The 14441-nt window shown below is 43.9% G+C and overlaps 1 protein-coding gene across 4 annotated transcripts in view; it reads right to left on the bottom strand.

Moving 5' to 3' along the window:
- The window catches only part of LOC106751103 (lachesin), a 366970-nt gene that overhangs the window by 173743 nt on the left and 178786 nt on the right, over positions 1-14441 (bottom strand). For all 4 annotated transcript variants that reach the window (XM_014631887.1, XM_014631888.1, XM_014631885.1 and 1 more), the window contains one exon: positions 7694-7791. In XM_014631887.1, the coding sequence (XP_014487373.1) occupies positions 7694-7769 (76 nt within the window). In that variant the 5' untranslated portion in view covers positions 7770-7791. The remainder of the gene's footprint in view (positions 1-7693; positions 7792-14441) is intronic.

Below are 14441 nucleotides of genomic sequence, written 5' to 3'. Positions count from 1 at the left end.
CTTAATCATACTTTCTCCTCGGCTGGCGGCGGTTGGCACGCACGAAAAATCCTTTTTATTGCGCCGGGCAGTTGCATGTCTACAAGGCTACGAGCGCGTACGTTCTCTCCCGCGACGCGATTATCGCGCTGCTGTAATTTATTCTTTCTCTTTCCCGCTTTTTCTTATCCGCCCGCATACGTCTCGAAGAAAGCCGACACACCGCTATAGAGTCGTCGGCCAGCGCGAACAAGATTGCATCGTGGTAGCGCGGGGGTGTTTCGATTAGAAACGGTCGTAAAAGATTGTCCAACAGTCCAACTTTCTCTCTCTCTCGTTCTCTCATTCCCCAGCGCAGTTCCGGAATGTATTTCGTGTGCGACGATGTGGCTTGTGTTTTTCCGCGCTGCATGTTGCGCGACGTTTCGCCGCATGTGAATTAGCCGGTTATTCGAGACGGCGTTAAAGCGCCCCCGTGAGGAAAAATGCGCATCCACCGTTTTCGTACACACCGCGTTCATTACTCGCGTACAGTTGATCCTTTCAACTCAGTCCTCTCGTCGCCAATGAATCCCCCGCGAATCGATCGTGCAATTTTCCTTATTAGCGTGGAAGCCCGAATCGAAATTTCTTTGAGGAAGAGCGTCGAAGTGTCCAAATTTATAATAATATAATTTACTTCTACTTTTTGATCCTGATGCATTCTAAACGCCCTTCCTCGCTGCTTCAGCGACGAAACGGATTGTCCACGGTAACGTTGAAATTAAATCAGTGGAATCACAAGAGAGAAATTAATAAATGCCAGTCGAGGTGAGTTTTTATCGCTTTGTGAGTCCGTTCGCAGTCGCGCGAGCTACCCTTGGAAACGTTAAAGTGCCGTCGAAATTTCACCCGGCTAAGATTTCCAACGGCAAACTTGTCGAAATGGTGATTACGTAATTTCTTTCCGGTGTGTGGAATCAACGAAGATCGATAGAGAGTCGAGCAAAAAAGGGGAGGCCACCGGCGTGATATTCGCTCGTAGGTGATTTAACCCGACGATTTTGAAGAATCTCAGTCTAATTACAGCGTAGAGTAAGGGAAAGGAAGGAGGAACGAAAGTGCACGAGTGACAATTGCGTAAACGGCCGAGCGGGAATAGTCGTTTCCCTCTCTCGTGCGTATTTCTCCCCCGTCTAATTCCGAGCTTACCGTTGTTCCCGCATACCGTGCGTATCGCGTTGACGAGTACGCGTGCCTACCGGATAAGCACGGCAGCAATTTCATGGATTTTCATGAAGAATGCGGGACCGGACGCGTGCGCGACTGCACGCACGATTAGGGCGCGGTTATTATTATCGCCGCCGCATATTATCGATACCGGCGGTCGATTCGCATTAGCGTTTACGCGATCCGCCGCAAATCACCGCGTTCGCGACTTCCCTCTCTTCTTGTTTTTCTCCCTTTCCACCCACGCACCCGACGACGCGGCTTATCGATTCCACGCGCGCGGGGAACTCTTTGATCATCCGCTCGCGGCCGAACGCGACGAGGAACGCGGTGATAAAATTTTCGACGGCGCGGGTTTTCATCTGTCCGCCATTGTCTCGCGTCGTGTAACGACGGCGGTTGGCGTTCATGGCGATGCGGTTCGAACAATGGTGGGCGCTTTAAAAACCGTGTCACGCTTAGGCGCGAATTCTTCCCCGTTCCAGCGAAGCTTTACTATCCTGTCCCTCCCCTCCCAACCTCTTTCCTCGCCGGTACGACTGCTAGAGCTCGAAAGTAATTTCGCGCTTTGACGCGACGCGCGCGTACAGGCGCAGTTAATAATTCGTTACGTCGGAATAATCAACCTCGTGTTATTTTCTTTTTCCTCCTCTTTCTCTTCCGTACCTTTCTCTCTTCTTTTTCCTTTTCTGTTATTTTGTAGAAGTTGCAAGTTAATGAACTGTCGCAACGTGCTAAAAGAGAGAGAGAGAGAGAGAGAGAGGGAGGGAGGGAGGGAGACAGGCAAAAAGGAAAAGCAGCGGCGCTGCTTTGAAAAATTTTGTACGCCCCCGTTTTCCGCTTTTCCCGGCTCCCGGAAGGGATCTCGTCGTCACGTAATGATGACAACGGCGCCGCGCATTAATGAAAGTTTCCGTGTCGTCGCGCGGAAGAAAATGGGAATATTATATGGAATAACAGGAGAAAAAAAGGGAGGGTGTCTAAATGTCTCGACGAAAGTGGGGAGAAAGGGGGATATGAAAATATGTATACCTCGAATTTATTTCGAAAGCGGTGTCGTGCTTTCTTCCCCCTCTTCGCGACATTGTCAGTACACACACGGCACGGTCGTTTCGGGCAGGCTAATATAAATATTCAAAGCCACGCGCGTGGCTTTATTCCGCTTTATTCCGCGCGAAAGTATCCCTTTTCGTCGTTCCTCAGGGCGGATCAATCGCGACTCCGCGCGCGCGCCTCGTTCCTTCGTTCGCCGAGCGTCTGAAAGGCCGCGCTTCTTCTATACGCCGTTTGAGCGTAACCGCTCGCTTGTATTACTATCGCGTGCGTTTTTTCCCTCTTTTCTTCTTCTCCCTTTTTTATATCGCATCGCGGCTGCTCATCCTCCCCCTCCACCGTCCCCTCGTCGGTACCGTCGGAGCGGCTGACCGAGCGAATCTCCACTTTTCCCTTTTCCGACGCGGCGCGCCGCGCATTGATGAAAATCTCACTTCAGACTCCGCGCGCCTTAACGAGCGGCAGACTGGAAAATGCACCGCCGCTATTTTTGCACGCGCCCTACGCCTTTCGCGCGTTTCCATATTTCCGCCGCCTCGCCACCCCCTCCTCCTCCCCCGTCTCGCCGACGCGTTCTCAGGCTTCCTCTTTCTCACCGCTAATGACTCGCACTCGGCAATCGCGCGCATGTGCGTGAGTGTAAACGGATCGAACGGGAGAGATCTTTATCGCGCTTGAAAATTGATCGACCGATACTGAGAATTTTAATTAAAAGTGCCACGGATCGTATTTACGTATGCCGGATACCCGCTGATAGCTTTCAACGCAGAGAGAGAGAGAGAGGGCATATCTACATATGCGTCTCTCTTGTCCCGCATTTCTTTTTTTACAGTGCTCATTGATGAATAAAATGCCTGGTATTATAGCTCCGTTTGAAAATACCGACAACGCGTGACGCGGGTATAAAAGTCGAACATGACATAACAAGTGATCGCTAGAGGCACATCCGCGATTGAAATGGCCAACGACGCGATGAATTAAAAAAAAAAAACGTCGACGAATACGAGCGTGAAATTGTTAAATGTGAAAAATTATGAAACGAATTTTTACAAATTCATTAAAGGGTCATTCAACGATTACATCACACCACGAGGAGAAGGGGATCTATCAACTTGCGTACGAATTAAAAAAAAAAAACGTCGACGAATACAAGCATGAAATTGTTAAATGTGAAAAATTATGAGACACATTTAAAAACAATTATAATTTGTTTTTGTTTTCCCCATTTGACACCACCTCTTGAACCTTTCTCGTTTATTTTTGTGTCCCCACGGAAACTCGATGTTTGATGCGCATATACGCGAACTACCGAAGCGGCAAAACGATTCTGTGTAAGCCCGAAAATAAGAAAAAGGTGAAAAAAGTGATTTCTCTCATGACAGATGTTGCTCGCGTATCGCCACACCGCGGCGAGCTGTTTCTTCGCACGGGGAGAGAGAAGTATAAACGAAAGGAATAAAATTTCTAACCGCGAGTTTCTTATCCCGCCCTCCGTCTGCAATTGTTTTCCGCGTATTACGGAGCCGTGCATGCTTTGGCACATCTTTATGCGCGCATTTTTATCTCCCACACTGACCCTCGCGTGTCATCGCGCGTCAAAAATTCACCTATTTAATGCCGTCTCTCTCGTTTAAATCAATATGAGTGTTTTTGTAACATTTTTTGTGGAGATGTTTTCCCTCCTTTTCTTCTCTCTTTTTTTTCTCGTCATATTTTGCAAAATAACACGCGTGTACGAAGAATATTTGATCGGTATTGGTACATACGTATGAAATTAGCGGAATTTCGCATATATTAAAAATTAATTTAAGCGGCAAAGTACATAATGAACTACTATGTCGAATTAATAATAAAATTCTCCGTGCTTTTTTCAATTTACGAACTGCTTTCACTTATTACCAAAATTAAATCAGTCATAGACATTGCCTTTTCTTTCTCCCTGTGTGATGGTATTCGGTGAGAAAAATCGAGAAAATACACACTCAAAATTCCTGCAAAATACGTTGAAATAAAAAGATATGCCCATAAAATGGACGTTTACAATCGATCGAGCAAATTCGTAAAATAGTTCGCAAATTTTCCGTTTGCAATTCAGCAATTAATAAATTACCGTAATCTTAACGTGTGACGTGCAACCTACTTTTTTAATTTGCTCTTCTTATGATTTCGTCACGTTAATTTTATGTTTATTTATTGATCGTTAAAGCAAGAGGAAAGTGTTTGGGCTATTTTGCAGATTTACTCGATCGACTGTAAGCGCCATTTTATGGCCTAAACTAATCTTCTTATTTTAATATATTTTGTAAAAACTTTACGCGTGTATTGTCTCGTTTTTGATATTATAAATTAAAATGGCTGCGGCAAATATAGCAGGAGCAAAGGAAAATGAACACGAACTCGTATAACCGTAATACACGCGTGCATTGTCCGCTTTTGCATTGTCGTGGAGTACGTTTAATTAGAATAATTATCTGCGCTAACGGATCGATATTGAAACCTGAGACAATGAGGTAGTTACTCCAATCTTAGAACGGTAATGTATCGCGGCGCGCAATCGCCCGTATAAAATAATGCGCATAATTTGCACCCAACCGCGGTAATTGCCGAGGAAGTAATTATCAGAGGATCGTTCGATATCGCCTTCTCTAGATGGGATTAATACTTTATGAACGTAATGCGCTCTAATGCAACCTCTACTGCGAAATATAAATTCGAGCGTTAACTTTTCGAACGCCTCGTTCAAGTTTCACCCGCGATTAACCCTGCGAGCTTTTACCTTTAACAACGCCGCTACGCACGGAAAATTATTTTCTTCTTGCTGTGACNATATATATATATATATATATATATATATATATATCTAAAATACAAGCGCGTAAAAAGATATTTGCGGTCACGAAATAAAAATTAAAACTCATAAGAGGCAACGCCGGATCTTGGTTGTGAACAATTTTACTTAATATCTATGTGACGAATCGATAACTAAACTTCTCGACCGACGTTTTTGATTTTCTTTAGCAGAAATTATATACGTTAAGTTTCGTTGAAATTTAAAATTACGCAATGGAATAATTAAAAATTATACGAATATCGCATTGAATATGGGCCTACCAATCAGTATTTGATGGTAAAAAATTGCTGATTTCGCTGTGTATCCGGTAAGTAGTTCAACCAGCATGCTACGCATTAACATAGTTGCATGATGCGTTTCATGATGGTAAATCATGTACATATTAAAATAAATTATTCACGACTAAATTGGTTGTGAATAATTTAATTTAGATTGTCCTCTGTTAGCTCTTGCAGGTTTAAACTCACTTCTTGATTGAACAGGCCGAGGCAATAATCGAAATACGAGAGTACGAGAGTAGAAAAAAGTGCATCTATTAGAGGTTACATATTAATACACACACTGAAAAAAAAAGTATCCAAAAATAAAAAGAAATTTATTCGGAGAATACTAACAACATATTTATTAACCCTTTGCACTCGAGAGCTCCGGATTGCTTTCAAAAACTACAGACTTGAAATATTTCTATTTTTCCAAGATATTCAAGATGGTGACAGTCATTGCCTCAACGTTATATATCGGCAAAGCCGTTATTCATTCTTTCAGACATCCGCGGGAACGTCGAGTATTCGTCGCGGACTATCGTAATTACACGTCACGATTGGTGACGCATTATCGAGGTCTCCGTCGCAGACACATTGAAAAGGCATTCGCGAACTTCGCCGATGCACATCTCCTCGCGCGTGTCGTTGAGGCTTTATTCATCCGGTGTAAGCGGCACCTCATAATTCTGCGAAATTTGAAAGCTCCCTTTGTGAGCCGCAATGGGGGCATTATAATGCCTCATCGTTCAATACACAGAAAGAGGCGTACCATAGCACTTTCTAACGGCGGCAACGTGTGCCTCTAGACATTTATCAGGCTCTTTGTCTCCGTGCATTATTATGCCGGTCACGTGACGGAATATATCTGCCGTCTTATCTAACCTACTGTATACGTTCATTATTCGCTAGATATTTCTCGTCCTTCGCTCCCGTGCGAGGAGGAAATCAGCGCCGGTTATAGTGCCGATAGTGCGGTTAACCCGGTGACTCTGTACAGCTCGATATGATCGCGTATTTTCTTTTTACCGTTCATTCAACTTTGCCGAAGCCTCGGCGATATTCAGTTCTCTTCATGTCTATACATCATACAGTGACGTCTTTGCGTGAGTCATGCATGCATCGCGTATAGAGAGAAATCATTCAGAGGGACAGCAAATTTATTATTATATATTTTATGCTCTCTCGAAGCAAATAAATATATCCGGGTGATTTTATGTAGAATAGTTCACATCAACTTTTCTTCATGATATGATCTCAGAAAAAAGAAAAATATTGGCCTTAAGAAATATCCTATATATTCGTTTATTTGCTATTGCAGTGTAAAAATTTGCCGTCAATCTATAAATTACTTTTCTCCGTGTGTATGATACATTTTTCTTTTTACAGATAACGTATCTTTCTTCAAGATAACTCGTCAGTTTGCCTTTCGAAATGTCCCAAGTGTATGAAAAAAGACGCTTTTGTCGTATAAACATTCGAGCGATATATATATATATATATATATATATATATATATATGTTGCTTTTTATTGTTTTATTTATCTTTAACCGGAAGAGAGAGTGCAAAGAGTAAAGAGAGGAAATTGCAAAAATCGGTTGGACAGGGAAACGGTTAAAATGTTTTTATGTAGTTAAAATATTTCAATTGACTGAAGGCAAAGCGGACAGATAAAGGAATGTCAATGGTGATAATATCCTTCTCTCTTACACAAAATACACTCTAACAACACATCGACTACCGTATTGATTTCCGTTGTACAGCATAAAAGCTTACCTGATGATTGAATTACCAAAGATACGGTAAATAAATGTAATTCGAGATGCGCATGTTCACTGCGTTTTATTACATTTCACTACTGTTCCACTGAATTCCTATTGACCATCCCACCGATTTTTCAAACGTAATTCATTATACTTTGTGTATAATCTAATGAGACGCGGCATTATTGCCCGTCATCGATGAGTCACGACATTCAACGTGTTATCATACGCGAATTTATTCTCCTTCGTGTGTGTTATCGGCAGCAAGTAGCGCGTTACAAAATTGCGAGTATATTCCCGGTGAGCAAACAATTATTATTAGAATGTTATTGCATCGACATTCAATAGAATGTAACGTTTTCTATATGCAGTTGTCAACGTTGCATCAACATCGTTATACGAATAACTTCGATGTCTCGAAGAGTTTTGCAAGATCTGAGGAGATTATTATCTCCGGTAGTATTTTGTATATATCTCGCGCGGCTCTTATTGGCCGGAAATGATTTCTTAATGGTATGTTAATCCAACGTTTCATGTTGATCGCTAATGAGAGAAGGATTTGTTCGTCGTTACTTACCTTTATCGAGCGACCTGGCTAATAAGATCGTTGGCAGGATCAGGAAGACCATGTACCACGAAAGCCGGTCCCGCATCCTCGCGAGGTTCCAAGTCCTCCTGGAAAAAGGAACAATCGGCTCGCCTGACAGTTTTCGACTTACGACGCGAGTCGCGCTCGCTTTTGCTACGCCGATACGTTTACGATGTACTCAGAGTGGAATTTCATGCGGCGCGTCGAGAAAATTCATTTTATCACGCACCGAAAAATCTCTCTCTCTCTCTCTCTCTCCTGGGTGATGGTCGCGATGCGATAGAGAAAACGTGATTTTCACTCCCGCGCGGGCGCGTATCTGCAAAAACGTGAAGGCGTAATCCGCGTCTGAATATCGTTTGCGAGCCGCGGGCCGCACGAAATATCGGCGCGTCCGGCGCCGAATTTATCAGACTTCAATCACCGAGTTTATTTTACATTTTACGACGAAAAGCCTGTGTCCTCCGGTAATGTCCGTTCACCGGATTTCAGCCACGGTAGAATAACTAAACTTGTAATATGGGTTAGTATTAAGCTTTTCCGCGTTTTCGCTTTTACGTCATGTTTGACGTGACGTTGCGCAGCGGTCAGATATTGCGTGTGTCATTGTTGCGCAAAACACTGGCCACGTTCGGCGAAACGTTTATTTTGCAACCGTTTGAAGTTTTCTGCGCTGAAATTGGATCATTCCTCTAGATCTGAAAGAATCATCCGATCTTACCTCGGGAAGCTTTCGACAGTTGTCAAGAATACATTTTACTGAACTCGATTATTATTATTAAAAAAAATATGCTGTTCTTCCAGTCGAGCATGCGACAAAGAATCATCGATGACTGCCGTTCGGTTTGAGTCGAAATTTAGGCTCCATGTTAAGTTTGTAATTCTAAAAATCTTCCTTAAATAAGTTGTTTTACATACTCGTATGAATTTAACAGTCGAAACATCGGAAGAATTTCAAGGCTTCAAGAAAGCATGAAAATTCAATCTATAGAATAAGAAGATTCAAGAGAGAAGTTGAATAAGTGCCGATATCGTCAAAGTAAGTTGTTATTAGTTTACAGACCGTCCAGATAGATGTGAACTATCGTCGAAAGAATGAAAGTGGCAAAATTTCATCTCGGACGCTGTCGTCGGGTTTATTTCGGCGGGCAAACAACTCGAATTGCAAAAGCATCGGTTCGCTCGAAAATCTAAAGGGAGGAAAAGGGGAAATAAAATTCGGTAGTTGCGGGAACAATGTTGCGGACGTCGAGCGCACATATGTCGCGACACACATGATAAAGAATGCAATTCGGTCTGTAATTGAAGAGACGAGCGCGGATGAAAAGCTAAATTAAAGCTAAACGCGAAGGGAGGGCTAAATTAAAGCTACTGATAGCGCGGGACACACAAGAACGAATTTTGGCCGACACTCGCGCGAAATATCATGTACTCGCGCGCGCGCGAGCTCACGTTCAACTCGTTGAAAGCGGACGCGCGGCGTTGCTCGAAACATACACACACGTCATGTGATGTTTGTTCCGGCACGCGCAGCAATGCAACAACGTTGTTCGGCGCGATGCATCAGATCTCCGGATGAGCGCGATACCGCACGTTTTTCGAAGCGCAAAACTATTTCGGAGCGACACAGGGCGCCCACCGCCAGCGAGAAGTTGAATGCTGGCACGCACGCGCGCGCGTACGTGTATATATTCGCGGCGCGGAACACGCGATGAAAATAAGGAATGCACAGGTGAAAAAAGTACGGCAGGTGGAAAATCGCTGGCGCGCTGCTGCTAATTTCGCAGATTGCGACGACAGACAGTTGTCTAACTGACGCTTCGATTTTGGCCTATCGTCATGATGAAACGTCCGGTGTACCTCTCAAGGTTTGCGTCGTTTTCGCACTGACGAGAGACGGTAGTATTTCGACATTTGATTTGCAAGATTATTCGAGAGATATTTCTGCTTGAATTTTGAGTTACTATTGTCTTCATATCTTCGATACGTGTGTATATAATTATAACGAAGTATATAATCTTGTATTATAATAAAATATATGTATATATATAATCTTACTAGACATAATGCATTATTTTATTAACGAGAATATAATCTATTATTATGCTTTTTTTTTTGTAAACGTGCGTTGGCTCTTTCTGGCTTTTTATATATTCGACTGATTGTATATTTTGAGAATCTTATCAACATTTTATCGAATAATTAAAATATAATATGAAATAATGAGATTATATAATAATCTCGATTGTTTCGCATCGGGACGTTTTCTCAATGATTTCTTCATTTTGATGGAAAGGAACCGAATTTCCGATTGATTCCCGCAAATTCTTATAACCAGAAATTCGATTTCTTTTAACCCAAATGCGCTTGGCTTGTTCATTGTCAGATAAATCCAGTCTTCCTTTTATATTTTTTTTTTCCAAATAAGCGACGAGATCCTGCGGACCTACTTACGTGTCGCTCAAATATGGCTTAACGTGGGAATCAACGTGTTAAGAGATCCTTTAGAATTGTCACTTGATGGTGCTGGTAAGCTACGAGGTTACGTAAGACGCCGCTCCCACAAGAACTAACGCGACACCACGTCATATTACATAATAAGGAGGAAATTAAGCGCGTCGAATTGCGTAACACTCTCTTTTTTCTGTCCGAGAGTTGCGTAACTCTCGTGCAATTATACGGGCCGCACGTGCTGATTAAACTGTGTGCAGGAAGCTCGGGGGTTCGAGAAAACACGATCGTTTCTTGCAAACGTTATCCCCCTCTGATTCCGGGCGCGTTAATTGGCGCGTTAAAGTTCTGCTCACGGGACCCGCGAGAATATGAGACGCGTGCTCGAACAGCACGCTCGGATTCGGACACGCGGGACTCGGGGTGATTCCTGACCGTGAAAGAATCGTTGATATAATCAACGTTAATTGGCCCATGTTGTTTTCTGCTCGGTGTAATCTAAGCGGCGTATAATTAAAGCGCGATCAAGCATGTGACCTCGTTTAGCCGCGTCTACTGCAACTAACGCAACGAGTGACGATAAACGGATAATAGGACGACAGGGTGGCGAACATATTCGCGGAGAAATAACGGAATACTACGGAAATCTGTATTATTATGTGTTAATCATCTCTCGCTTTCTCTGCCTTGTCACACCACGTATACGACGTCGGCTTCTCGTGCGAGATTTCGGCGACACGTTAATATAACGCTTTCACACATACAATATTTCTTGAATTTCTTCTCCAAGCGCAAAAATGAGAAATTCACGAATAACGCACTAAGATATACCTCACCCTTGGATCGATGGTATTTATTTTCACATGACGACGTTAACGACGCCAAGAATAGTGAGAAATGACCGGTAAAAAGATGTCACATCTTCCGACGAAGATCCTCTGCTGAATTTCACGATTTGCCCGAGCTGAAAGAACGGAGCGTCGCTTCGTATACTCCTGATTCAAAACCGTAATGGCGGAGCCGCGGCCATTTATCCGGGCGTAATCGCCGGCGCGTCGCGAACACCGCGCGTTCATCGGACGGTTTCGCCGGACTCATGAAAACTCGGCCCGTGGGCGCGAATAAAAGTTTAAAACATCCCGCTATCCAATTCGCCGATCGGTTTCGGCCGGTCGATAAACGAATAAATTTTTCTCCGGCGCGATTAAATTCCCAGGGGGAAATGCGCGTCCCCCGGCGTGGTCACCGTGGGAGGAAGAACGTCGCGATGCCGTTTCGATCGGCGCCGCCGAAAAACTTTCCGCTCGAATCGCGGGGAAACCCGTCTTCGGTCCATCCACCGTCGGCGGGATTCCGCTTCCCGTCGTCTCGGATCATCGACACGCTCACACTCGGGCATTACCTTCGCGCCCGCTCGCGACTCGTGCCCTGTGCGACGGACGATTTTATTCGCGAGCCTGAGAGAGAGAGAGAGAGGGAGAAAGGGAGTGAAATCGCTTTCAATTTAACTCCCGGCTTTGGCGGAAAAGTTTCCGGGCTGGCCGACGCCGGCCGGTGCCGATATTCACGCGGAATGTTCATAGCGCACATACGGAACGGCAGTCTTCCGCGTAGGGAAGTGTCCCTCCACCCGCGATCGAACGAACGAGAAGCCCGAAATTATTGTGCGGCGCGCTCTCCTAAACGTTCCCCAGAGTGAAACCTTGTTTAATGGAATAATAGATCACGGCTCGGAGTATTAACGTAGCGTCAATATTAGCAAACGGACGTAACTAACGCTCGTTTGTTGACGCGCGGATTCGAGCTTCGGCGATAATTCGCGATTTGCGCCTGATCCTTGCGGCGGGCGAGCGGCGGTCGCCGCTTCGCCGCATTTAATCTTCACCGGGCGCGAATTCCCGCGGCTCGATTGACGCGTAGGGACCGCCGTCGTGCCGGTGGGAAAGGAAGGAGGAGGAGGCACACCGTCGACGGTATTTATTTAACTCGCGTGCTAACGCGCGCGAAGTTTCAACAACTCACAAGATTGTGCTTGTACCGGCGAGAGCGGGACGCAACAAAAGCCTGGGCGTTCTCGCTCTCTCTCTCTCTCTTTCTCTCTGAATAGAATTAGATTATGCCTACGCAAACTCCGCAAACGTGAGAGCGTTCCATACTAAAACACGATACCGTGCCAGATAGGATCCTCGCACGCGCGCGTTTGTAACGTTACACGCGCGATTACGAACGGAGAATCAAATGATTTTCGATGGGGCCCGAGATTATTTCCGAGCGGCACGCGGCGAACGTAAACACCGCCAGCCGCGCGAGTTACGTCCGAATAAACGCTGGTACGGCGGTACAGTTTTCGGGCTAGCCAATAATATAACTACAACAATGATAGCAATAATAACAATAACAATGATAATAATTCTATTTTATTGTGGGTGATATGTAGATGATTGTTTTCGTAAGAGAAATGAAGAAAGCGAGCGGGACAAACGCACTCAAAAGGCGAGGCGTCAGAAAGAATGCTAGTAGAAAAGTATAAAAATCCAAATTCAAGTCGGAATTGGGACGGACGAGAAGAGCATGAAATAAAATAAAGTGAGGTGGGATAAGAGAGGGGCTCAGTAATTGTACAAACGCTCAGATAGACTTTTGCGATTGTCACGACGTGGGGTGACCGACGATGAAAACTTGACAATTTGTTTGATTAGATTTATGAAACAAACGTTATTATACCATAGTAAATTGATCATTTAATTTGCGATACAATAATGTAACTTTTTGTTACAAAGTGGCAATAAATTTGTTAAAAATTACTCCTATTTTTACATGACATATTACATAATTACATATAACGTTGCATATATTTTTATATATATTGTGTGTTTTGAGTAAATTTTGATCATTTTTCTTTCGTATTTCTTTCGTATCCCTATTTCGTCATTCTATATGATAGACATGTGAATGCTATATGAACTGCTCATAAGGGATGAAACCTTTACAGATCGAGAGTAGTGAACTCTCATTTTTAATATGAGGATTAACAATATGAAACTTCAAAGTAAAATTCATTATTATATATCTCTCTGTTATTGAAGAATTAAATTATAAACTTAAAGACACTATTTTTCCTCTATCCAAGAAGAGAAAATTATACGAATAATGTTTGATCGAGCTTTGAAAGAAAAAAAATTAAAAGAATCCACACATCAAAGAGAATATGAATTTATGTACGCTGAGAGAATAAACGATTATTCCCATACAAATTACAAGTATTTTCGGCGCGGCTATATTTTTTATCGTTTTGACACTGAAATATAATAGTCGGGATAAGCATATGAAGTTAATATAATCGCCGCAATAGTAGCTTCCGTACAAAAATATTTTATAACTCCAGTGCGATTATAATCATCGCATATATCGAATACTTTTCCCTCCGTATGTGCGTATTTTCCACAAATGAATTCAAAACAAATATCCATCAGCATTATCTTTGCTTTAGATATCGAATTACGGCGTTATTGACAGATACCGTGTTTACATTAATCGCTTATAGCGGCGCAGTGCGAAAGGGTGGATTTATCCATTCGTCGCTTTCGGTGATGAATCATTAAACGAGCAGATCCACCAAAACGGGTCGGCGATGTGTCATGATACGGCCAGTTGATAACTATCGATGCACGACGAGCGCGAGGGCCGACGCGAGCACGACGTCTCGCGAAATACCTGCCGCTGTAACTTTTAATTAATTAAGAGACAAGTCGAAAGTGAACTCCGAGCGAGCGTGAAGCGCGCGCGCGCGCGCGAGAGAGAGAGAGGTATTCGTAACGGAACGGAATTTATTGTCCGAGTTAGAGAATTCTGGCCGTGCTACTTATTTATCGAGCTCGTGCTTTATGTACTTAGTTCCGCCCCCCCCCCCCCCCCGCGCTCTGTTTCGTGTTCGGAAAGTTTTCGGATCGCAACTTCCGCCCCGAGATGCGACGGCCCGGTCATCGGGGGTGCGCATTTTCACTTGCAAGAGTAAATTCTTCGGAATTATCGTGCCGTATAAATACACCAGGAGGGGACGACCTGTTACAGGAGTTACGTACCGTCCAAAGGGTGCTTCCGAGTCGCTTCGAAAGCGCCCCCGCGCACACGATCGCGTAGTAAAACGCCCGGCCATCGACCACGTTTAATGGCATTCCGTTTTTATTCGGCAAATGTTTACCCCCAAAGCCTGTCGGCTTGGCTGTTGCGCTAATGGAAGCGGCAAATTCTCTCTAGGATCCCTCTCTCTCTCTCTCTCTCTCTG

Source organism: Dinoponera quadriceps, unplaced genomic scaffold, assembly GCF_001313825.1.
Source record: "Dinoponera quadriceps isolate SergipeBrazil2010 unplaced genomic scaffold, ASM131382v1 scaffold7286, whole genome shotgun sequence".
NCBI classification, from domain to species: Eukaryota; Metazoa; Arthropoda; class Insecta; order Hymenoptera; family Formicidae; genus Dinoponera; species Dinoponera quadriceps.
This window is presented reverse-complemented; position numbering and strand designations above follow the sequence as displayed.